At 59.1% G+C, this 25,687-nt stretch overlaps 1 protein-coding gene across 1 annotated transcript in view; it reads left to right on the top strand.

Annotated features, from left to right (window-relative positions):
- The window catches only part of CHD6 (chromodomain helicase DNA binding protein 6), a 195,416-nt gene that overhangs the window by 126,470 nt on the left and 43,259 nt on the right, over positions 1-25,687 (top strand). The window contains exons 14-21 of the mRNA XM_065414628.1: positions 781-957; positions 2,673-2,816; positions 5,315-5,570; positions 5,913-6,123; positions 9,847-10,042; positions 10,744-10,908; positions 12,309-12,488; positions 15,762-15,872. Of these exons, the coding sequence (XP_065270700.1) occupies positions 781-957; positions 2,673-2,816; positions 5,315-5,570; positions 5,913-6,123; positions 9,847-10,042; positions 10,744-10,908; positions 12,309-12,488; positions 15,762-15,872 (1,440 nt within the window). The remainder of the gene's footprint in view (positions 1-780; positions 958-2,672; positions 2,817-5,314; positions 5,571-5,912; positions 6,124-9,846; positions 10,043-10,743; positions 10,909-12,308; positions 12,489-15,761; positions 15,873-25,687) is intronic.

Genomic DNA, 25,687 nt, shown 5'->3' with positions numbered 1-25,687 from the left:
AATGGTCTCGCCCCCCTCCATGGCAGGAGCCTGCTTTTCTGATTCCCGAAAGCGGCAGGTCAGAGGGCACCCTGTCTGTGTGGGATGTGGTGTGTTGGGAAGGCACCTGGTCTGTGGGGCGTGGAGGGCTGGGGGACACCCAGTCTGAGGGATGTGGGGGGCACCCAATCTTGAGGCGCAGAGGGCTGGGGGGGCACCCAGCCTGCAGGTTTGGAGTGTCAGGAGCACCCAGTCTGAGGGGTAGGGAGGCACCCCGTCTGTGGGATACAGGCCCTTTGGGAGCCCCCTGCACTTGCAGGGAGGGGCCCTGAGAGGCCTGGCTGGATGCGCATTGCAGCCTGCTGCGTGAGGGGAGATGGTCTCGGGGGCGTCTGCAGTCAGAGCAAGTTTCTAAAGTGCATGTGAAGTACGGCCTGTCAGGACCCCTGTGCAGCCCTGCCCCAGTGTCCCCAAGGGTGTCTTCCCAAGACCAGCACTTCCAGCTGTGTCACCCTCTGGCTGCTGGAGCCCCTCAGCTTACCAGTCCCCCCGCTGGCCCTGCGCAAGGCCTATGGCTGGCATTGCGGGGTCACTGTGGCCTGGGATGGCAGTGCCTTCCCCTTGCACAGATACATTAGAGCACACTCTCTGAAATGCCTCTCTGATGAAGCCCCTGGCTCTCCGGAGAGCTGCCGCTGATCAGGGCTGGGCTGCCCAGTAGCTGTGTCCAACTGGCCTGCCTGTCTGGGGTGTCCCACTGCCCGGCATGAGTAAAGCACTGCCTGGCTTGTGTCTCCTCAGGGTAACCCTCTTCCAGGGATCTTCAAATTCCATGTGGTGATCACCACCTTCGAGATGATCCTGGCCGACTGTCCCGAGCTGAAGAAGATACAGTGGCGCTGCGTGGTCATCGACGAGGCCCATCGGCTGAAGAACAGGAACTGCAAGCTGCTGGAGGGGCTGAAGCTCATGGCTCTGGTGAGAACTGGCTGCTCACGAGAGCGCAGAGTGGGCTGGACTCAGCCACATCTTAGTGCTGTTCCGGCACAGTCAGGGCTGGGCTGTGAAGGGGAACGAGCCCTCCCCGTCAACTGGCATGGCTGTCCTTGGGAAGATGCCCTCAGCCTTTGCATCCTGAGCTGTAATTTCCCCAGTTCAGGCTGTGGGGCCTGGTTGGTGCTCGGCTGGGGCCCTCCAAGGCAATGTCAGATGCTGCTGACCCAGCGTGAGGTGCTGCCGGAAGGGCATTAGCAGAGGGGCTCTGACCACTTGTGCTCATTACAAATCTTGTGGCCCAGTTCACTAGAGCGGGGACATCAACCTCTGTTCCTGGCCAGACCACCGTGGCTAATTACATCCCCTGCACTCTCAGAGGGAGCTGCTATTCTCCAGCACTCCCTGCCCCATCTGTCCTGCAGTGGTACTGTGTTCTGCACAGCTGCTGTGTTCTACCCTAGAGGCAGCTGCTTTCCAGTGATGGATGGCACAAAGACTGTGTATTAGCAATGGTAAGTAAAGGGCTCTGGGATGAAAGGTGCTCTAGAAACAAGCTCTTTTCTTGGTATTCAGTGACTCTGATTCTCTCATGACCCATGATGGGGGGGGGCGGAGTTGGGCAGTACAAGGCTAATGGGATTCTGCCTTTCAAACTGGCCCCGCTCCCGCGCTGCTCACTGGCTCCTCGCCCTCTGCACGATGCCCTTGGAAAGCTGCAGCCTCCCAGCACCCCCGGCTTTCGTCTCTTCTCTCAACCGGCAGCTCTTGGAGCTGCTCCCCGCGTGCGGAGCGACCCGGGGATAAATGTGAGCATTTAACGCAGCGCCCGGGGAGCAGCACGAGCTCGCCTCAAGCTCACGCTGGCTCCTGAGGCTGGGTGTAATCGACTGTCCATTGCCCACCCAAAGTCAGGGGTGCCATTTCCCTCCAGAGGGGCTGGCCCCATTGGGCTCACTCAGCTCCAGGTCCCTGCTGGGCCAGTGCCTCCTGTTACAAGAACAAGTACAGGCAGTGACTGCTAACTGCCCTGCTTTGCTCTGCCCCAGCCTGCCACTGTAGAGACATGGGGCCCGCCAGCAGGTCGCTACTGTCAGCCCCCTTTTATGGGGGCGGAAACGCAGGCCCAGAGTGGTGCTGAGACTTGCCAGCAGTGGAGCCGGGAATAGAACCCCGGAGTTCTGCCTCCCAGTCTACTGATCTTACTGCTGGGCCATGGTCCTTCTTGTGGGGGCACAGGGCCTGGCCCAGCAGCACTCAGGAGAGCTCCTCCCCAGAGAGAACAGGCAGCGCAGCCAGGGGAAGCATGAGCTTCCCACGTGGTGCTGCTGCTGAGATACCGCAGCCCTGCCCTGGCACCACTCTGGCCTTGGTCAGATCCTGTGACTCGGGGACTAGTAAGGGCTGGACTGAGACCTTCCAGTGCATGGCCATTGTGTCTTGACCAGGGACGGCATGGGGGCCTGCTGACCTGGAGCAGATCGGTACCAGTGCCCTGGGCCAGCGTTGGCCCTTCAGACCCTTGGGGTTTGCAGTCAGCTGCATCGCTGCCCTGGCCTCCTGCCCCAGGAGTGAAGTCATAGCAAGGGCAAGTTAGTGTCCCTGGGGTGAGCCTGCCAGCCCCTTTGAACCCATTGCTCTGGCTCCGGCTGCACGAGCACTGCCCCCTGGCACTGAAGCCCTGACCCTGCTCTACTCAGGAACACAAGGTGCTGTTGACCGGGACGCCCCTGCAGAACTCAGTGGAGGAGCTCTTCAGCCTGCTGAACTTCCTAGAGCCCCAGCAGTTCCCCTCGGAGACGGCGTTCCTGGAGGAGTTCGGGGACCTGAAGACAGAGGAGCAGGTACCAGCCGGGCCCAGGGGTGAGGCACAGGGGCTGGCGGGGCCCAGGGCTGTGGGGGTGGGGCCCAGGAGCTGTGGAGGCGGGGCCCAGCACACCTGGTCCCCAATCCAGAAACACAGTTGAGCATGTACTTAACTTTAATCCCAGCGAAGGCAATAGGGCTCCTCCTCGCTGCAAGTTAAATCCCTGCCTGAGAGTACCCTGGGCCCAGCCCTGGAGACAGGGCCGACTCTGCCGGGGGCGAGCAAAGCTCTAGAGAAGGGAGCTGCTTGGGAGACAGAAAATGGAGATGGGCTCGAGCCATGGCCCTAGCCAGAGTGGGCTAACTCCCCACGCTGCTACTTAGGTCCCCACCTTGGGCCTGTCTGCACATATTCCCAGCACCTCCACAGTCCCATCACGCGCCCGGCACCTCCACAGTCCCACCACGCGCCCGGCACCTCCACAGTCCCACCACGCACCCAGCACCTCCACAGCCCTTCCACGTGCCCGGCACCTCCACAGCCCTTCCACGCGCCCGGCACCTCCACAGCCCTTCCACGCGCCCGGCACCTCCACAGCCCCTCCAGCGCCCGGCACCTCCACAGCCCCTCCACGCGCCCGGCACCTCCACAGCCCCACCACGCGCCCGGCACCTCCACAGCCCCACCACGCGCCCGGCACCTCCACAGCCCCACCACGCGCCCGGCACACCCACAGCCCCACCACGCGCCCGGCACCACCACAGCCCCTCCAGCGCCCGGCACCACCACAGCCCCTCCAGCGCCCAGCACACCCACAGCCCCACCACGCGCCCAACACCTCCACAGCCCCACCACGCGCCCAACACCTCCACAGCCCCACCACGCGCCCAACACCTCCACAGCCCCACCACGCGCCCAACACCTCCACAGCCCCACCACGCGCCCGGCACCTCCACAGCCCCACCACGCGCCCGGCACCTCCACAGCCCCTCCACGCGCCCAGCACACCCACAGCCCCTCCACGCGCCCAGCACACCCACAGCCCCTCCACGCACCCAGCACACCCACAGCCCCTCCACGCGCCCGGCACACCCACAGCCCCTCCACGCGCCCGGCACACCCACAGCCCCTCCACGCGCCCGGCACCTACACGCGCCCGGCACCACCACAGCCCCTCCAGCGCCCGGCACCACCACAGCCCCTCCAGCGCCCGGCACCACCACAGCCCCTCCAGCGCCCAGCACACCCACAGCCCCTCCACGCGCCCAGCACACCCACAGCCCCTCCACGCACCCAGCACACCCACAGCCCCTCCACGCGCCCGGCACACCCACAGCCCCTCCACGCGCCCGGCACCTACACGCGCCCGGCACCACCACAGCCCCTCCAGCGCCCGGCACCACCACAGCCCCTCCAGCGCCCAGCACACCCACAGCCCCTCCATGCGCCCAACACCTCCACAGCCCCTCCACGCGCCCGGCACCTCCACAGCCCCTCCACGCACCCAGCACACCCACAGCCCCTCCACGCGCCCGGCACACCCACAGCCCCTCCACACGCCCGGCACCTACACGCGCCCGGCACCTCCACAGCCCCACCACACGCCCGGCACCTCCACAGCCCCACCACGCGCCCGGCACACCCACAGCCCCTCCAGCGCCCATTCCCAAATGTAAAGATGCAAAGGGGGCAGTTAAATGAGTGTGTCAGTGGCTCTGTTCTGGAAAAGTTGTGCCCTTTGGGGCAGGTTCTTGTCATGTGCAGTCAGCTGGTTCTGCACACCCCCTCTGGAATCCCTGGTGTTGGGTCCGTCTGGAGGACTCTGCTGCTGCTCTTTGAGAGCCTGGGTGGAGCTTGCAGAGTCTGCCCATCCTCACTGTGCAGCCCATGGAGCCATAGAGCAAGCAGTGTCCCGGTGGGACTGGAGCCCTGGACCTCCCTTCTGCTCACAACAGGCCCAGTTCAGAGCAGCTGCCTGCATTGTGCCAGCAACACTTTTTGTGCCCACAAGGGGAGGAATCGCACTGGGGCCTACAGGGAAGGCTCACTTTAGGCAGGAGCTGGATATAAACTGGGTGCTCAGAGAGAGGCAATGAACTGTGCAGTGAGGGTTCACACAGGCCTCTGCTCAGCAGGCGTCTCTCAGACCACCTGCTCCCTGGACTGCCTGCTCCTGGGAATGAACTCTGCTCTGGGGAGGAAGCTAGGCTCACTGGCAGAAGTGTTTATGAACTCTGGGCGCAAGGCCAGGTAGTCACACACCTGCCCGGGTGAAAGCAGTGGGGCTGCACAGGTGTAACCAAGGCTAGTCCCGCCCAGCCCGGCTCTCAGACCCCAGCACAGTTTGCAGGCTGGCAGCTGGAGAAGTCCTCTCTCGGTGTTAGCAGAACAGGCTTGCCCTGGTGTCCCTGGGAGGCGATTAGCACAGAGCCCTCACACACATGGTGGCTGCCCCAGGAGCGCTCTGCACTTGTCTTCACTGCCTGCCATGCATGTGGCAGGGAGGGACAGTGCGTCTGCGCTTGTCCTGGGCAGGTGAAGAAGCTGCAGTCAATCCTGAAGCCCATGATGCTGCGGCGGCTGAAGGATGATGTGGAGAAGAACCTAGCGCCCAAGCAGGAGACCATCATTGAGGTGGAGCTGACCAACATCCAGAAGAAATACTACCGGGCCATCCTGGAGAAGAACTTCTCCTTCCTGTCCAAGGGCGCCAACCAGCACAACATGCCCAACCTCATCAACACCATGATGGAGCTGCGCAAGTGCTGCAACCACCCCTATCTCATCAATGGTGAGCTGTGGGGCATGGGGCACCAGGGGCAGGACACACCAACGTGCCAGTGCTGCCGCCGCTCTGCCTCATGGTGGTGAGGAGCTCCGCCCAGGGCGGGTGCTTTTCAGCAGCTCCCATCCAGGGGCATTGAGTGAGGTGTAGTCATTACTCTCTGTAGTTCTGGCCACTTACCAGCTTCCTAGACCATCTGGTTCGGGTGTCGGGCCTGGCTCTGGCAGCAGCTGGGGCCTGCTACCCCATGGTGTGTGACAGTGGAGAGCAGGGCTAGGGCAGCTGTGCCCGGGCAGCACAGGCAGGCCACAGCTCTAGCCAGGGCTGATTTCCCCTCCTGCTTTGCAGGGGCGGAGGAGAAAATCCTGGAAGATTTCCGTAAGTCGCACAGCCCAGAGGCGCTGGACTTCCAGCTGCAGGCCATGATCCAGGCGGCTGGCAAGCTGGTGCTGATTGACAAGCTGCTGCCCAAGCTGATCGCCGGTGGGCACAAGGTGCTGATCTTCTCCCAGATGGTGCGCTGCCTGGACATCCTGGAGGACTATCTCATCCAGAGGCGGTCAGTACAGCCTGCGCTGCCTGGCACTCCCCACTCCCCCCGCCCTGCTGTATGTGCCAGTCATCGGGCACGTGCCCTCTCGGCCCTCCCTGCCCACACAGAACGGGCTGGGTGACAAACTCAGGCTGTGCCCTGGTGTGCAGTGCAGGTGAGCGTGGCCAGGCCCTGCTCTCAATGCAGCGCTGCCATCTGGGCTTGGGGGGCCCCAGCTGGCTGCAGCCAGGTCACAGCAGCTGCTCACTTGGCCCTCAGCAGCCTCCTCTTCCTCACTCCATTCTCTACTCGCCCACCCTGGACTCTTGGCCCCTCCATGCAGCCCAACCAGTTGGGGCTCCCCCTCTGTGCTAAGCCCTGTGGGGGCTTAGCCTGGCCGGGTATGCAGGGTAGGGGTCACTGGGCAGACATGCGCTGGGCTCTGGTGTGCTCCCAGCACTGCTGAGTCAGCACTCAGTCTGGCCCAGCTCCCCCTTGGCTAGGGTGGAGAGCTCCAGGCAAGAGCCGCGTGGGAGACCGCAGAGGGTGGTGGTAGATCGGGGTGATACTCGAGTGTCAGGGCCATTCCTAGGTGCTCTGGGGGAGATCCTGGGTGTCCTGGTAGCTGCATAGACCCCTGTTCCTGGCCCCCCTCTCTGCCCATCTCCACACACACACACACACGCAGCTGCCACGGCCATATTCCCTTCAGTTACTTTAACGCTGGGCTGCGGCTGGGAGATGAGAAGTGGCCAGAGGAAGTGGCAGGAAAACGGCTTAGAGATGCTACTCTGTTATTTACATGGATCAGCCCATCCAGCCCCTCTTGCCCTGCCCCCACCCTCACCTGCCTTGCCCACCAGGGCCGGCTTTAGGCCGATTCAGCCGATTCGGCTGAATTGGGCCCCGCGCCTAAGAGGGCCCCGCAGCTGTCCACCCCGCCCCCAGCTCACTTCCCCCTCCTCCCCTCCCCTGAATGCTCCGCTCCCTGCTCCTCCCCCTCCCCTGCTTCCCGCGAATCAGATGTTCGCGGGAAGTCTGAAAAGAAGCGGGCAGGCGGCAGCAGCAGGTAAGCTGGGGCGGGGGGGGGGGGGGGGTGCGAGGAGGGTTCCGGGGAGGCGCGGCGCGGCCCAGTCCGGCCCCGGCCGAGCACCCCCAGCCCCGGCCCCAGCGGCTCTGGCTCCAGCCCGGCACCGGCCCCGGGGCACCGGCCCCGGTTCCGGCCGAGCGCGCCAGCCCGGTCCCACGGCTCCGGCCCGGCCCTGGCGCCGGCCGAACACCCCCGGCCCCGGCCAAGCGGCTCTGGCTCTGGCTCCGGCCCGGCTCGGGCCCTGGGGCACCGGCCCCAGTTCCGGCCGAGCACCCCCAGCACGGCCCCATGGCTCCGGCCCCGGCTCGGGCCCCGGGGCCCCGGCCCGAGCACCTCAGGCCCCGGCCCCGGCGGCTCTGGCTCAGGCCCCGGGGCGCCGGCCCGGCCCTGGCCGAGCGGTGCCAGCCCCGGCCCCGGCAGCTCTGGCTCAGGCCCCGGGGCGCCGGCCCCGGCCGAGCGGTGCCAGCCCCGGCCCCGGCCGAGCGGTGCCGGCCGAGCACCCCCGGCCCGGCCCCACGGCTCCGGCCCCGGCCAAGCATCCCCGGCCCTGGCCCGGCTCGGGCCCCGGGGCGCTGCCCAAGCGGCCCCGGCCCGAGCACCTCCGGCCCTGGCGGCTCTGGCTCGGGCCCCAGGGCGCCGGCCGCGTCCCCAGCCGAGCGCGCCGGCCCGGCCTCGGCCCTGGCCGAGCGACTCCGGCCCGGCCCCGGCTGAGCGGAGCCGGCCGAGCACCCCCGGACCTGGCCCCGGCCCCAGCAGCTCCGGGCCGGACCCAAACCCCGCGACCCCAGCCCGAGCGGGGCCCGATTCCTGGGGGCGGGGCTTGCCTGCGGCAAGCCCCGCCCCCAGGAATCGGGCCCCGCTCTTGCTAAGGCCGGCCCTGTTGCCCACACCCTTCACCCACCCTGCCCTGTCCACTGTAAGGGACCTAGCGGTCACAGCTGGGCTGGGGTCCACACATCAGGGACGGCAGTCAGTGAGCTAGAGCTGGGTTCAATTAGCAAGAGTCAGGGTCAAAGTCAGGCTGGGGTGGGAGATCAGAGATCAGAGGAACCAGGCGGGAGGCAGGAATCAGGGTCAGACAGGCCAGGGTCAGAGGCCAAGACCAGGAGACGAGGTGAGTTCTTAAGTCGCAGCAGACCCAAAGTCCGTGTAGTGCACAGTCAACTTCCTGGGGCACCCTCCAGGGTTCAATAGGGCGCTTGGCCAGTCAGAGGGCTGTCGCTCTGGGGTCTCCGCGACACCGTACACTGCCCCATGGCTGGGGCTCTGCGTGGCCTCCCAGTGCACTGTGGGAACGTCAGCCATCTCAGGCTCTGCAGACCTGGGCTCTAGTTCCTGGATCCTTACATCAGCGCTGCTTACCCACCCTGTGCCATGCTCTGTCACGCCCACTGCCAGTGAGCACGGAGGTCAGTTTGCAATGAGTGACGGTCCCAAGCCGGGGGGCAGCTGAGCTGTGTTCAGTGCAGGCTGTGGAGAAAGGCCCCTGCACACCCCTGTGTGCTTCCCCCAGCACATATTAGAGCAGCCTCAAGACCATGCCTGTGCCATGCCTGTGGGGCAGCTTCACATTGTGCCCTCAGCGTGTGCGGAGTGGGGGTGGGGGTGGGGATGGGGGTGGATCTGGCCCCACCTATCCAATATTCCCAGGGAGCCTCACTACCATCTGCCCCAGTGGTGAGTGTGGAGGCCTGTTCTTACTGTGCAGCGTCTTGTCCGGACAGCCCCCCAGTGCTGGCTCCCCCAGAGATCTTAGAGCATCGTTCCCTGGGCACACCGTGGCCTGTCTGTCGGCCATCTTGGGAGTGTCCGGGTGGAGACAGGACCTTGTGGGCTAAGGCTCCCCTGTGCCTGTCATTCCTTCCCCATGGTCCATAGGAGCCTCGTGGCTGAGTGCTGAGCCGGCATGCTGTTCAGTGGCCCTGCCACCACAGAGAGGAGTCTAGTTCCTGGTGGGGAATCAACAGCCGGCACTGGCTGGCCCCAGGGGAGCCCAGGCTGTGCGGGCTGCTTAACCCACAGGATGCCCGTCAGGCAGCACTGATACAAGAGGCCCCGTCCATCGTGACCAGTAGAGCAGAATGTCCCCAGCCCGCAATCACTCACTGTGTACTGGGGCTGGAGCTAGCAGGTTGCAGGCTGCACTGTCTTCCTGTGGGGGAGCCTCAGGGAGGGAGAACCCTGCAGAACGCTGCCCCCAGGGTCAGACAGTGGCAAGGCCACAGAGTCTGCTGGCCAGGTCCATGGCCCCCTCTGTTGCAGTGTGGCTCCTGCTGGCTTCCTGGAAATGAAGGCACAGAGCTTTGAGCAGCACAGGCCCCTACATGGGTTTCTGACAGGGAGCAGCCCCTGGCCTTGTCTCTGCTCCAGAATGGTAGAGCTTCCTGCCCTCAGGTGCTGCACAGCCCGTAGGCCCTTGTGCCATGTGGGGTTGGCTGCCCACATCGCTCAGCTTTGCTGCCCTTGGCCCCAGGAGCAGGGGAGCCAGGGTCCTTGTGCCTGCATGGAATGGGTGTCCTGGAGCTGCCAGAGCAGCTGTGAGTCTGGCGGCTGGCACCCCGCAGCTCCAGGAGCTGGGTCTGCAGAGACGAGACGCCCTATTCCGCATGGTGCAGGCTGTATGGTGACCCGGCCGTGTCCCCCGTTCCCTGTCTGAACAGATACACCTACGAGCGCATTGACGGGCGGGTGCGTGGGAACTTGCGCCAGGCTGCCATCGATCGCTTCTGCAAACCAGACTCAGACCGCTTCGTCTTCCTCTTGTGCACCAGGGCAGGAGGCCTGGGCATTAACCTCACAGCTGCCGACACCTGCATCATCTTCGATTCGGACTGGAACCCACAGAACGACCTCCAGGTATTGCAGAGCAGGGCCGTGATGGTGTTGGTGGGGCACCAGGGGTTGCATGAATAATGGTGCTGATTAGAACAGAGGAGTTGTGTGCCAGCCAATGGGACCATGGGATGGGGCCCCACCCTTGGGAACAGCCAATGGAACCATGGGACAGGGCCCCGCCCATTGCTGGGGACAGCCAATGGGACCACGGGATGAGATACCACCCACCGCTGGGGCCAGTTAAAGAATACCAGCCCAGGCAGTCGGAGCAGAGTGGTGCTGGAAATGCCGCATAGTAAGGAGCAGCTATGCTGGGGGATCGGGCGCAGGGCAGAACCTTGCCCCCCTCGGGTGCCTGCTCCAGCATGGCCCGGGGTGTGTGTGTGTGTGTGGAGTTGATCGCTGAGAGCTCCCTGGCTTCAGCGTGGCCTGCACTGCAGTGAATGGAAGCCCCAGAGGAGGGCAGCTCAGGTGCAGGGTGGGCTGAGTCCAGCACAGGCCTCTGCATCACATCCACATGGCGCTCACTGCCCCTTGCTGGCCAGCCCAGCAGGGAGGCTCCTTAGGGGTGGGTCCTTCAGGTCAGCTCTAGGACACCTTGTGGAGGCGGAGGCTGGGCTCTGCCCGTTGTGTCCTTGGGCTCCTGTACTGGCGGCTCCAGGCAGAGCCGTGCCTATGCTGCCCGCATGCTGTATTTGACACTGTGGCCTTTGCTATCCCAGGCGCAGGCACGCTGCCACCGGATCGGGCAGAGCAAGGCCGTGAAGGTCTATCGCCTCATCACCAGGAACTCCTACGAGCGCGAGATGTTCGACAAGGCCAGCCTCAAGCTGGGCCTGGACAAGGCCGTGCTGCAGGACATCAACCGCAAGGGGAGCACCAATGGGGTAGGCTGCCCGGCTGGGGGCTGGGGCCATGGGAAGGCTCTGTGCCTCTGCTGCTCCTTGCAGCGTTCCCCTGAGTGGCTGCGTCTGTGTGTGCCCCCAGTGCCCATGGCTGTGCAGAGGGGTGCAGGGGTGAGCCGCCGGAGTAGGCCCGTGGTCCATAGTATAGGACAGATCCCACTCGCTTGCCTGCACAGCACGGGTGAGTGTGTGGAGCCAAGGATTCATGCAGACCCTGAGGAGGATCCGTGCCCCTGACAGAGCAGATTTCAGGCACCTCTGCCATGGATGTCAGTCCTGTCCTGCAGCCCCCCAGCACTGCCAATGTCCCTCAGGCCTGACCTGCAGCCCCTGCTATCCCAGCTCTAGAGCCTCCACAGTTGTTCTCCATGCCATGCTTGCTTGTCTAGCCATTGACTTGCCCTGAGCAGAGGTTTCCGACCCCGCTAGGTTTATTGTGGCTCTGGATGGGTGAATGTCCGCTAAGGACTGAGTTTTGAGCCTATCCCAGGGGCGCTGCGATCCCACATTGATGGAACTGAGTGTACCCAAAGGTGCCTTGGCCCCTGGCTGTCGAGACTAACCACCACGGATGGGAGCTGCCTGCGAGAGAGCAGAGGGCACGTGGTGGTGCATGCTGTGCCCAGGCGGCGCTGCCAGCTGGACGAGGTGACAACTTAGCAGGAAGCATGAAAGCACACGAACAGCTTCCAGTAACAGAGCTGGGGCCTGGGTCTTGGGGGCCGGGGCCGGTAGGGCTCTCCCATCTCGGATTCCGAACTTTCCTAGCACTCTGACCAGCAGCGGTGGCCAGTTGCCATGGCATCATAAACAAGATAGCTTAAAGATCCAGCACACCCGTGTGACAGCCCTGACTCCCAGGGAGGGGTGGGGGTAGGAGAAGGGCCAGGTACCAGTGTGGAGAAGGTGAAGTCTCGTAGCTTGACTGGATTATTCCTAGCCCAGAGGAAGCTGCAGAGCCCTGCTGGGAGTGTGTGGGCAGGTCCCCTGCCGGGAAGGGCAGCTGCATTAACAGGAGTTCCAGGGGGCAGCCCGGCAGAGGGGCTGCGGTTTTGCCCAGCCCTTTGTCTCACTTTCCCTCTGAGTGTGTGTTTGATCTCACCCAGATCCCTCCCTGTCCACTCGGGTCAGGAGCAGGCTGTGTCTGGGGGCATTCAGCTGCAGTCTAGCACAGTCATTGTAGGCACTTGCAGCTCCACAGGCACCATCTGCAGGGATGGGCGCTGCGGTTCCAGTTAGCACCATGGCTCTGGGGCTGTTAGATGCCTCTGCCTTCAAGGGCTGGCTCGGGGAGGGAGCCTTCGTCCCCCATGCCTGCGCTCCCAGGCCAGCCCCGGCTCTCGGGCGGCTGGCACAGTGCTGACATCCTGTATCTTCTGCAGGTGCAGCAGCTCTCAAAGATGGAGGTCGAGGACTTGCTACGGAAAGGAGCGTACGGGGCTTTAATGGATGAGGAAGATGAAGGCTCCAAGTTCTGCGAGGAAGATATCGATCAGATCCTGCAGCGCAGAACCCAAACGATCACTATCCAGTCGGAAGGGAAGGGCTCCACCTTTGCTAAGGTGCCGCGCGCGCTGCCTGGGGGGCTGCCTGCCTGCTTTGGGTGGGCGAGGCCGGGGTGCACTGGGCAGATGGGACACAGACTTCGTTTCCCTGCTCTTGGCTTGGCCTGTTGCTTTCTGAGCTCCCCTGTGTGTGTCAGTGCAGCCTGCATCCCACCCCTGCTGAGCCATTGCCCTGCACGGACTCACTGGCGCTCCAAGGGCAGGCTGAGGTCATGAGCTGAGTCCAGGTGGTACAGAAAGTGGGGCAGCGCGGGAGGGCGCCGGATGGGAACACCAACCAGAGTAGGAGGGAATGCCGTGGCCGGCCTGTGGCAGCGAGGGGTGGCCGTGTGAGCAGCTCAGCTTGGCTTCTGTCCTGTTCACCCAGGATGGAAGTCTCTTGTGGAGCCTTTCCCAGGCTTTTGCGTTCCTCACGGTGTCTGGACGATCCATGCTGTGCGGGGGAGTGTTCTCTAGCGGTTAGAGCAGGGGTTCTCAAACTGGTGGTCGGGATCCCTCAGGGGGTCATGGGATTATTACATGGGGGGTCGCGAGCTGTCAGCCTCCACCCCAAAGCCCGCTTTGCATCCAGCATTTATAATGGTGTTAAATATATAAAAAAGTGTTTTTAATTTATAAAGGGGGTCACACTCGGAGGCTTGCTATGTGAAAGGGGTCAACAATACAAACGTTTGAGAACCACTGGGTTAGAGTGAGACGGGGGTTCTGTTCTCAGCTCTGGAAGAGATCCCTTCCCCCACCTCAGGAACCTCCAGGAGATGCTGCTCTGTTCTGAGGAGATCCCTTGTACTCTGCAGATTTGCTCGCTCACCATCAGTTTATTTATTTAGCGTGTGCATAGTCGTCTAGCCACGCGATGGCAACTACAGTGCTGTGATGCAGTTCTAGGCCACCGCTGAACCTAGTCAGCAGGCAGTCCTCAACAGTGTGCGTGATCGTCTGCCTTGCACCGCAGCTGCACAAAGGGCTGTCACGAAGGCCCCAGCGATACTGATTGGTTGCACAGAGACCTTGCCCGGTCCAGAACCTGTTCAACAGGGACCATTGGAGGCCCCATGGCCCTGGGGAGGGAGCTGGAGTCTGCTCCTTCTAGTGATTGCCAGCTGCATCCCAATGGCAGGGCCGGCTGTGTGTTCCCCCCGCCCCCCTGCTAGATCCATTGTCTTGGATCCCTCAGGGCTGAGCCAGGTCTGCGCCCTCTGCGCAGCGTCAGTGGGTCTGTCTGCCCCATGGAACCCCTGCTGCCATGTGTGCAGTGTCTGTGGGTCTGTCCGCCCCATGGAACCCCTGCTGCCATGTGTGCAGCGTCTGTGGGTCTCTCCGCCCCATGGAACCCCTGCTGCCATGTGTGCAGTGTCTGTGGGTCTGTCCGCCCCATGAAACCCCTGCTGCCATGTGTGCAGCGTCTGGGGGTCTCTCCGCCCCATGGAACCCCCTGCTGCCATGTGTGCAGTGTCTGTGGGTCTGTCCGCCCCATGAAACCCCTGCTGTCATGTGTGCAGTGTCTGTGGGTCTCTCCGCCCTATGGAACCCCTGCTGCCATGTGTGCAGCGTCTGTGGGTGTCTCCGCCCCATGGAACCCCTGCTGCCATGTGTGCAGCGTCTGTGGGTCTCTCCGCCCTATGGAACCCCTGCTGCCATGTGTGCAGTGTCTGTGGGTCTCTCCGCCCTATGGAACCCCTGCTGCCATGTGTGCAGCGTCTGTGGGTCTCTCCGCCCCATGGAACCCCTGCTGCCATGTGTGCAGTGTCTGTGGGTCTCTCCGCCCTATGGAACCCCTGCTGCCATGTATGCAGCGTCTGTGGGTCTCTCCGCCCCATGGAACCCCTGCTGCCATGTGTGCAGCGTCTGTGGGTCTCTCCGCCCTATGGAACCCCTGCTGCCATGTGTGCAGCGTCTGTGGGTCTCTCCGCCCTATGGAACCCCTGCTGCCATGTGTGCAGTGTCTGTGGGTCTCTCCGCCCTATGGAACCCCTGCTGCCATGTGTGCAGCGTCTGTGGGTCTCTCCGCCCCATGGAACCCCTGCTGCCATGTGTGCAGCGTCTGTGGGTCTCTCCGCCCTATGGAACCCCTGCTGCCATGTGTGCAGTGCCTGTGGGTCTCTCCGCCCCATGGAACCCCTGCTGCCATGTGTGCAGTGTCTGTGGGTCTCTCCGCCCCATGGAACCCCTGCTGCCATGTGTGCAGCGTCTGTGGGTCTCTCCGCCCCATGGAACCCCTGCTGCCATGTGTGCAGCGTCTGTGGGTCTCTCCGCCCCATGGAACCCCTGCTGCCATGTGTGCAGCGTCTGTGGGTCTCTCCGCCCCATGGAACCCCTGCTGCCATGTGTGCAGCGTCTGTGGGTCTCTCCGCCCCATGGAACCCCTGCTGCCATGTGTGCAGCGTCTGTGGGTCTCTCCGCCCTATGGAACCCCTGCTGCCATGTGTGCAGTGCCTGTGGGTCTCTCCACCCTATGGAACCCCTGCTGCCATGTGTGCAGTGTCTGTGGGTCTCTCCGCCCTATGGAACCCCTGCTGCCATGTGTGCAGCGTCTGTGGGTCTCTCCGCCCCATGGAACCCCTGCTGCCATGTGTGCAGCGTCTGTGGGTCTCTCCGCCCCATGGAACCCCTGCTGCCATGTGTGCAGCGTCTGTGGGTCTCTCCGCCCCATGGAACCCCTGCTGCCAGAGCAGCAGCACACTCATGCTTGATAGCCGGGGCTGCAAGCAGTCTGGAGGTGCAGGGCCGTTATTCCTGCAGTGCTGCCCTCCCTGTGCCTCTGGAGCAGAGACACTGGCTCAATGTCCATTCTTGGACCCCAGTGGCCTAATTCTGCCTCCTCCCTCCTGCTGCATAGGACCTGACTCTGGGGGGTGTCGCCCTGAAGCACAGGGGCAATGGCTGGCTCTGCTGTGCGCTCCCATCGCTGGGCAGGGAGAGTGCAGCGCAGCGTACATCAGTGCCATCAGAGCTCAGCTGTAACTACCTGCTGAGGTGCCTGCTATAGAGGAGGGAGCCCATGAAAGCAGTACTGCATTGTGCTCCCAAGGCTGGCAATCTGGGCACTGCTGGATTGGGTGGGGCTGTCCCACCTCTTGTCCATTGCCAGGGCTGAATTTCCAGGGGGCTGGAAACAATCCTGGCTCCTGACCCCCCTTAGCAAATGAAGAGGTGGCTGGTAGTGATCCCTTCTCCGTACAGACAGGGGGCAGGTGGGAGCACACAGCCTCTCTTGCTGTTGCTGAGGATGGATTGCAGACTGTTAACTGGCTCTTCCTTCACCCCCAGGCCAGCTTTGTCGCTTCAGGGAACAGAACTGACATTTCCTTGGATGACCCCAACTTCTGGCAGAAGTGGGCTAAGATAGCAGAGCTGGACACGGATGCGAAGAATGAAAAGGTAGAGTACTGCCTGAAAACGGGCAGCCATGCTCTTCCATGGACATGCACGCTCCTCCACACGTTCGCATGCTCCTCTGTGCATCCGCACACTCCTCCACGCTCCTCTGGGCGGCCGCACATGCGCACGTCTCCATTGCTAACAAACCCAGCTGCAGGCTGTGTGGATCCCAAGCCCTCCCCCTTAGACAGGACAGGTGTGCTGCAGTGCTGCGCTCCCAGGGCTGCGGTCGGTGCAAGTTCAGAGCCCAAGTGTCCAGTAGCTCGTTGCCAGGGGACATTGTGAAGGCCAAAACTATAACAGAGTTAAAAAAAGAATGAGATAAGTTCATGGAGGATAGGTTGGTCAATGGCTATTGGCCAAGATGGTCAGGGATGCAACCCCATGCTCTGGGTGTCCCTAAGCCTCTGACTGCCAGAAGCTGGGAGTGGACAACAGGGGATCACTTAATAATTGCCCTGTTCTGTTCATTCCCTCTGAAGCACCATTGGCCACTGTCGGAAGACAGGATACTGGGCTAGATGGACCCTTAGTCTGACCCAGTCTGGCAGTTCTTACGGTCATGCCCATCCAAGAAAGCCTTGCCCTGGAGGGAGCACATGGGACCCCAGCTGCATTTGTCGCCTGGTGCTGTGTACTTGGGTTCTCCTGGCTCCGCTGCCATGTGGGTGATGGACTGTGGCTGGCTGCAGCTCCCAGCACTCAGGAAGACACGTGTTTTAGCACAGCCTGGGGCCCTGTCCATCTGCCCTGGGGCCCTTCTTGACCCAGCAACCCTGGAGGTGGATTCGGCCCCTCTAGTTCTGTGGGGAGAAGGGGTGGGTGCCATGTCATAGTGGGGCTGGCCAGGTGGCTTTGCACCAGGGATCCTGGCTATTTTATTCACTTAAGTCTCAGAGTGCTAAGAGGTGCTCACTCCTCCTCAGCGCCTGGCTGAGTGCTGGAACACAGGGTGACCCCCACAGGCGGCATCGCAGGCGTGCCCCTCCCTCCTGCTGTGAGCTCCCACGCCAGCTCCTGCCATGGCCCCATCCCTTCACTTATTCCTGGGCCATGGGCCAGGTAGGGAGCAGTGGGTGGGCAGAGGCAGGGGGTTGCCATAAGAAGGACAGGCTGCTCTGTGTACAAGACAGTACCTAGCCAGGGTTCTCATGGGAGCAGCTCTCTCTGCCCCACTGACCTCGTTAGTACAGTAACTCCTCACTTAACGTTGTAGTTATGTTCCTGAAAAATGTGACTTTAAGCGAAACGATGTTAAGCTAATCCAATTTCCCCATAAGATATAATGTAAATCAGGGGGTTAGGTTCCAGGGAATTTTTTTTCACAAGACAAAAGACTATATATATATATATATATATACACACACACACACACACACACACACACACATAGAGTATACGTTTTAAACAAATAATTTAATACTGGTATACAGCGATGATGATTGTGAAGCTTGGTTGAGGTGGTGGAGTCAGAGGGTGGGATATTTCTCAGGGAATGCCTTACTGCTAAATGATGAACTAGCATTTGGCTGAGCCCTCAAGGGTTAATTCGTTGTTAATGTAGCCTCACACTCTACAAGGCAGCAGGCTTGGAGGGAGGGGAGAGAGCATAGCAGACAGAGACAGAGACACGCACCCTGTGTGTGAGAAAGAGAGATGCGCATTTCCTCTTTAAGTAGCTAACCCCAATCTTAAGTACACTGCCTTGTTAATTAGATCAGCTTGCTGAGACTCAGCTGCTGCCTGGAAGCTCCCTCCGTCCTGAACCCTCTCATGTGTCCCCCCTGCTCTATGGAAATGGGGTAAACGGGGTGCAGGAGGAGGGGGGAGGGGGACACCCTGACATTAGCCCCCCGCTTCTCCCCTCCCCCCTGCACAGCAAGCAGGAGTCTCTGGGAGCAGCTCCAAGGCAGAGGGCGGGAGCAGCACATGGCAGTGGGGGGGAGGGACAGCTGAATGGCAATTGCTGGCCTGCTGGGTAGCTGCCGCACAGGGAACTTAGGGGAGCGGGGAGCTGATAGGGGGGCTGCCGATCCACCCTGGTTCCAAGCCCCCACCAGCCAGCTGCAACGGGCTGCTCTTCCTGCAAGCAGTGGACAAAGCAGGCGGCTGCCAAACGATGGTAGAAGGGAGCATCGCACAACTTTAAACGAGCATGTTCCCTAATTGATCAGCAACATAACAACGAAACAACATTAACCAGGACGACTTTAAGTGAGGAGTTACTGTATTCGGGGCTCTCATTGCCCCACCAGCAGGACTGAGCATTTACCAGGAGTCACCGAAGCCGCTGCCTGGCCCTGATCCCTCCGCGGCTGAGGCACTAACCCCAGGCCTCCAGCAGTTTTTTTTCTATCATTTAGTGTATGCATTAAACCAGAAATCCAGCTGAATGGCGATTAGGCGACTCTGTGGGGAGCGGCTCTCATCAGAGAGGCCAGGGTGCCAGGGGTCTATCGTGCCTCACGCAGCCCTGTTTAATTCCAAAGCAGTGTACTTATCCCTTCGGGCCCAGGCTAGTCTTAATGTGCTGCTTGCCCATCCCAGTGGCCACACGGAGGAATTTTCAAGAGCTGTTGCTAACCAGGAGCTGCCGCGTGTGGCTTGCTGGCTGTGGGAGGCCCTGGCAGCCTGGGCTGCACCCAGAGGCCATGTCCCTGGTTAATAGGGAGGGAATCCTGTGGCAATATGGGTCTGTGTGTGAGATGCAGTATCCGTGCTCTGCTCGAGGGGCATCACTGCAAGCCAGCACTGCTGTTGCTGCAGGCTGAAAGTCCTCATGGCTCACCCTAGCATAGTGGTCTCCAACCTTTTTGCGCACAAGATCATTTTTTGAATTTAAGTACAACCCAGGATCTGCCTTGTCCTGTCCCCAAAGCCCCACCCCACTCATTCCACCCCCCCCTTCTGTTGCTCGCTCTCCCCCCACACACACACTTTCACTGGGCTGGGGCAGAGGGTTGAGGTTTGGGAGGGTGTGCAGGCTCTGGGCTGGGGCCGAGGGGTTCGGAGTGTAGGAGGGGCTCCGGGCTGAGCCTGGGGCAGAGGGTTGGGGTACAGGAGGGGGTGTGGTGTGCTGGCTCTGGGAGCAGGGTCAGGGCTGGGGTGGGGGGTTGGGGTGCAGGAGCGGGTTCAGGATGCAGGAGGGGGTATGGGTTGCTGGCTCTGGGAGGGGGCTTAGCGCTGGGGGTTGGGGTCTGGGCTCCCGCCAGGCGGCATTACCTCAGGCGGCTCCCAGTCCACATTGCAGCAGGGCTAATTCAGGCTCCCTGCCTGCCTCAGCCCCATGCCACTCCCAGATGGGGCCAACATGCCCCTGCAACCTTGGGGGCGGGGGGGGGGACGTGGCTCCACGCACTGCCCCTCTCTGCAGGCACCGCCCACCGCAGCTCCCATTGGCCGCAGTTCCACGTTCCCGGCCAATGGGAGCTGCAGGTATGGTGTTTGCAGGCAGGAGCAGCATATGGAGACCCCTCTCTTCCCTCTACTCCGCCTGGGGCTGTGGGGGTGTGCTGGCCACTTCTGGGGGCGGCATGGGGCTGGGCAGGCAGGGAGCCTGCCTTAGTGGCAGCCCTGCTGCACCACCGGACTTTTAGCGGCCAGAGATCGCGATCGGCTGGGAAAGTGTCCAGGACGATCTACAGGTTAGTGACCACTGCCCTAGCATGTCCATGGGGGAGGGGCTGGTGATTTATACATCAGCTTTGTAAAAGGGAATGGAAGAATTATACTTAAATTCCTTGGTTTGCATCTGTTTGGCCCAAATTCCTTCCCTTCCCTTCCCTTCCCTATATGTGCACACGTGTACACACACACACGTGTACACACGCACACTTGTACACACACTTTGGTCCTGCAGAAGTTGGACCTGGTTAGGCTGCAGCCGTTGCTGTCAGAGCGTGGTGTAGTGAGAGGAGCCCTGTGCCTCGGAGCCTATTGCATTGACAGGGCAGAATTTGGGGACACTTTCCTGCTGAAAGGAAGCTCCTGTGGGTGAGCTGGTGTTGTGCTAGGGGGTTTGCAAGGCGACAGCAGCAGCACAGCGTCTTCCTCTCCTGGTCTGTTTGTGTGAATGAAAGTGACTAATAATTCGTGAGGAGAGGGTTACTTAATTAACTTTAAAGTGCCTGGGGAGTGCAGTGGAGTCAGGGTGCATGACATATTGCTATGGGGGTGGGGGTTGGAATCCCCAGGCCGTAGGATTCACGCTGTTCTGATCATGCCTGTGTTGCCCGTAAAGCCTGTGTATATTGGTGCCCTCTGCCTGGCTTTGTATTGTCTGGGTTTGTTTCCAAGAGAGCACTGGTCAGGCCCAACCATTGGGCTTTGTCTGCTAAAAGAAAAACCCCTCTATTGAACCTAATATGAACAGAAACCTCATTGATAAAACAACGGGGACATTGCTGTGAATTAAAAATGTTGGATGGAGATGTTTGCAATCCAACATCACAGCATTGAGCTAGTGCAGGGGAACTGGGAAGTGAAACTGACTAGCCTGTTGCTGTTGTCCAAGATAAGAGAAATGCAGACAGTAAATGCACAGCCAGGGAATCCTCTCAGCTGTCCTGCGCTTGGGTGGGTCACTGGGATAACTGAGTGTTTGCAAGTGGTTCTGCTTTGGCTGATGCCGTGCTGCCCACACCTGTAAACTGCCCTTTACCCAGCAGTAATAGTGGGTAAATATGGCAGCTGGAGTACCCTGAGAGGCCAGGCTATTTCCTGACACTTGCTAGTCGGCCTTTTCTCCAGCAGCAGAGCCTCAGGAACGTTCACAGCATAGCCTTTGGGAACATCTCCTAGCCAGTACCAGCCACCCCAGCCCCAGCTCCCTGTGGCACCTGCCTGCCCCGTCTGTGGTAGAAGATGTTTCTAGAAGAGAACATTAAACACAAAGAATGAGGGCTTTGCCTGCTTGGAAGAAAGAGTGAACAGATGGAGTCTAGTCCTCTGATCCTGCTCTCGGAGTGTGTCCTGCCGGGCCTGCATGCTTAGCCAAACAGCTGGGCCTCTCCCAGCTTTCTTTGGCAAGTGCAAACCTCTGTGCAGCCAGCTTCAGTGCCTCCCGAGGGGTTCTGGCTTCTGAAATTCCAGCTAGGGCAGCAACAGCAGATGGGCTTAGATGGTAGCAAAGGGGAGACTTAATGGGCAACATTTCACAGAAGCTCTTCAGATTTCACTGTTCTAACAGGAAAAGAGGTGTGTGTGACTGTGTGCCTGTGTGTATGTGTCTGTGTGCCTGACTGCATGCCTGTGCCTGACTGTGTGTGTCTGCGTGCCTGACTTTTTGTGTGCTTGACTGTGTGTGTGTGTGTGTCTCTGTGTGAGACTCTGTGTGCCTGACTCTGACTTTGTGTTACTGAGAGATGGGATTCAGCAGGACCAGCAATCAATATGGGTATGGTGTGACTCCAGTTGGTGCGGGGTGCTTTTGTGCTGTTGTATCCTACACCTTCGTGCACCTTTCCATCGTCTGATTCTCTTGTCACAGCCCTATCCCTCCACCCCCTCTACAAGTAAATTATTCCGCCATGAAGCACAGCATTTTCCCCACCATTTGTGTTGCCTGGGAGTGGTGGGGCATGAGTCAGAGATGAGTCAGCTACTACGCGTAAGTAGTTTTGTAGCTGTTGGGCCTAATTTTCACCTGTGGTATCTCAGGCACTATTTTGTGCTTGCAAATGATTGTCATTCCCCACCCCTGCCACGCATACACACACTCATTCTTCATGGAGTGCTGGTCCCGATGTGTATTCCTCGAATGCATGCGCCCGAGTCCGGAAATTCTTCCAAGCAGTGTCTGTTGGCCTGCTCCATAGATCTCCTCGTGCTCCCAACTAAGGGTATAAGAGACAGTGCAGGCCGACACCTCTCCAGTTCCTTCTTACTACCACCTGGCCTGAGTCGGAATTCTGTGTCTTCTCCTCCTGCAGCTGTTATAACACCTATAAAGACATTTGTAAATTGCTATTTTTCTTAGCTTACTAGTTAGTTAAAGTATCAGAGGGGTAGCCGTGTTAGTCTGGATCTGTAAAAAGCGACAAAGAGTCCTGTGGCACCTTATAGACTAACAGACGTATTGGAGCATAAGCTTTCGTGGGTGCTTATGCTCTGATACGTCTGTTAGTCTATGAGGTGCCACAGGACTCTTTGTCGCTAGTTAGTTAAAGTTCATAGTAAGTGTGGTTTTTTTCCTCAGTTGGGGAATCCTTCCCCAGGTCTGGGACTATGCCCACGTTTCAAGAATTGCATGTCTTGCCAGTTCTCCTTCTCTATCAGCAGCGAACATCAACGCTGCCTCTACTGTCCAGGTGAGGCACCTATCCCTGCAAAGTGCTGTATCTTATCGCTCCTTCCCTCCCAGGAACCGAGGAGCTTGTGAGCTTCGCCTGAGGAAGTACCTGATGGAGAAGGCTATGAGGCCCCTCTCCGATCTGGGCCAGGGAGACCCCCTGTACATCAGCCTCAACTTATGAGCACTGCTCCTCCAAGCACATGCCTAGGAGCGGAGCCTCCAGTACCTAAGCCCAAAGACTCCTCTTCAGGGGCTTCCCTTGAGAGTAGAGGGCACTCATGGGCATAAAGAGAGAGATGTGCTTCCTCCCTGAGCTTGTCCAGGTCAGGTGAGGCTTAACACAAACAGAACCTAAGGACCAGCTCAGCTAAAGACCCCCAGGTTGGAGGGCAAAGTGTGGAAGAAAAAGACCCCCCAGTTCTGTCGGCTACCTCAGTACCAAAGTGTAAGGACCAACATTCACTGGTTCCATCTGCAAGTCCTGGTCTGGATCCATCATCTCTACCTCCTAGCTTTTCAGCTGTGGGCACACTGGGTCCGTTGGACTTGGCCTCTGGAACTCCTCGGACACTGGGGCGTATAGAGACTTACATAACATTACAGGATATTTTCCTCGCTTCTCCAAAGTCTCTCCTTCTCTCCCGCCCAGCCCTCTTAAGGGATATTGCACCAGAGGAGGAGTCTGTGTCCGTGTCTCAGGAGCTATCTCACCTCCACCCCTCTGGCAGGAGCACTCCAGTACCGATAGCCCAGCCACTACTGGTGGAGCAGTTTTTGGACTCGGATGTGTTGGAGGTGGTAGCTGCTCCATTATCTCCCTGGAGACAGTCGAGCCCTGACAGACAGTCTAAGTGTCACGCTTACTACTCCTCAGGGTATGACCTCCTCAGGCACCTCTGGTACCGATTTCCTTGAGGTCCCCCACAACCGATCAACGCCCTTCTTCTGGCTTTGTTGGGGGCCGTGGATCCGTATGCTAAGCATCTGGGCCCTTCTCAAGAATTGTACTGCTCCTCTCCCGCCTGCCAACTGGATCTGTCAGTGTACGAGGAGGAATAAGTTGACCCAGATCCGCAGATAGTGACAGTTCTGATGGGTGTCTCTTCATCATCCCTGGATGAAGTGGTCACTTTTTCCTCTCTGTCTCTGCTGGATGACAATGGGCAGTACCATGAGCTACTGCAAAGAGTTGCCAGTGACCTCCAGATCCCACTGGAGGAAGCCCAGGACCCTCAACACCAGCTTCTGGATATTTTGAAACCTCAGGGACCAAGCAAGATGGCCCTCCTGGTTAATGAAGCCAGCCTAGAACCAGCCACAGTGTATGGCTCAATCCAGCATCCTGTACTCCTACTCTGAAGACAGCTGAGAGGAGATATTTCATTCCCACTAAGGGAACTGAATTTTTGTTCTCCCACCTTGCCCCCATCTCACTGGTACAGGTAGCTACAGAAAGAGCGTGGTACACTATCAAAGGATCACCCCAACAGACAAGTGCTCTAAGAGACTGGATCCCCTTGGAAGAAAGGTCTTCTCCTCCGAGGCCTGCAATTTCGTGTTGCTAACTACCAAGCTCTGTTAGTGAAATATGACTTCAGTAACTATTCCAGGCTTGCGAATTTCATAGATAAGCTTCCCACAGAGGATAGAGCCCAATTTCGGTCCTTTATAAATGAGGGAAAGCTAATGGCAAAAACAGCTCTCCAGGCCATAGTGGAAGTAGTGGATACAGCAGCCAGAAGTCTGGCCTCTGGCTTAGTCATGAGGAGGAATTCTTGGCTGCAATCATCAGGGTTTCCTAGGGAGGTCCAGAACGCCATCTAGCACTTCCCCTTTGATGAATCAAATCTCTTCAGTGAGAGAACAGATGAGTCATAGAATCATAGAATTGTAGGACTGGAAGGGACCTTGAGAGGTCACTTAATCCAGTCCCCTGCACTTAGGGCAGAACTAAGTATTATGTAGACCATCCATGATAGGTGTTTGTCTAACTGCATTCATTAAAGGACTCAAGTCCCTGCATTCATTAAAGGACACTCCGTGTTCCCTGGAAACTCTCCAGCTCCCAGGAGGAAACACTAGAGACAGCCTTTTGGGCCAAGGCCACCCCCTCCTCATGCAATTTATTATTATCACCTGGCGGAGGTCAGGTCGGCAACAGAGTTTCTCATAAAACTTCTGGTAGCTCTAGGTGTTTGCAAAAATAGAAAAAGGTCTGTTTTGTTACCCACAAGGATGATAAACTTTATAGGAGCAACATTGGACTTGGTTTCAGTGAGAGCATTTCTCCCCGCAGACAGGTTTCACATAATGAGCAATCTGGTTTCACGCATTACCTGCAAACCAAGAACTACAGTGCACATGTCCCTTTCACTGTTAGGCCACATGCCCACACATATTTACATGACACTGTTCACCAGGCTTCACTTGCGATACCTACAAGCTTGGATCCACTCGATCTATCCACCAAACAAGGACCACATCAACTGGAGTCATTGCCTACCTCGCCTGGTGGTAGAACCCGAAAAAGGTCATGGTGGGTGTTGCCTTCAACCTGCCCACCCTCAAAACCACCATTGTGATTGATGCCTCCCTTCTGGGGTGGGGTGTTCACCTGAATAACTACACTGCTCAGGAAACCTGGATCCCACGAGAGGCCAGGCTACGTATAAACGTAGGAGAAGTGTGGGTAGTCCGCCTTGCATGCAAGGCTTTCCTTCTGGTAATTCGCTCCTTCCATATACAGGTGATGTCAGACAGTATCACCACCATGATGCAAACAGGGCAGATGGAGGTCTCGTCCCCTCTCCTTGGAAACTGGCTCTCTCTGTCTCTCTATTGCACGTATGGCATCTGCAAAGCAACATTCTATAGATGCAGTTGTAGATCTATAAGCCATTTCAAGGCCTCCTCTGTGACATGGATATCATCCAATTCACCTTTGAATCCAGATTTGGGACACTGTGTTATGATGTGTTCGATGGTTTGGATGCTCTCACTGCAGTCACGCAAAGGTGAGTCTTTGATTTTCCACTTGTACATCAAGTAGCCACATCTTCTGTGGTTTATTCAAATGCAGTTCAGTGTGGTCCAAAGTATCTGTGGCAGGACAAAACTGGGAGGGCATTTTGTTGTGTCAGTAATAATGTGCTTGTTTGGAATGGTAGATGAGGACAAGACACTTCACCATTCCCTGCCCAGATCCAGAAACATGAGATGGTCACGTGTGGTCCAAAGTGGTTTTCACAATTTCAGGCATTGTTGGGGTATGTTATCCATAACCTGCCAGATGGGAAGTTCTGGGTAGTCTGGTGTGTTTAAGTTCTCATGCTGTGGCTATATCTCAATGGATAGCTGGGGATTCGGTGTTTGCTAATACAGAAAGCCACAGTAGAGGTGTTGATTTTAAAGGTCCCATGATGAATTGCATGGTCTAATTCAGCTGCCTATCCACAAGTTGTGTGTGGCAGCTTTTTGTCCTCATCGGCGTACAGTACTCTGCAACTGAGTACATCAGGGCCAA

This window comes from Emys orbicularis, chromosome 12 (assembly GCF_028017835.1).
Source record: "Emys orbicularis isolate rEmyOrb1 chromosome 12, rEmyOrb1.hap1, whole genome shotgun sequence".
Classification (NCBI taxonomy): domain Eukaryota; kingdom Metazoa; phylum Chordata; order Testudines; family Emydidae; genus Emys; species Emys orbicularis.
This window is presented reverse-complemented; position numbering and strand designations above follow the sequence as displayed.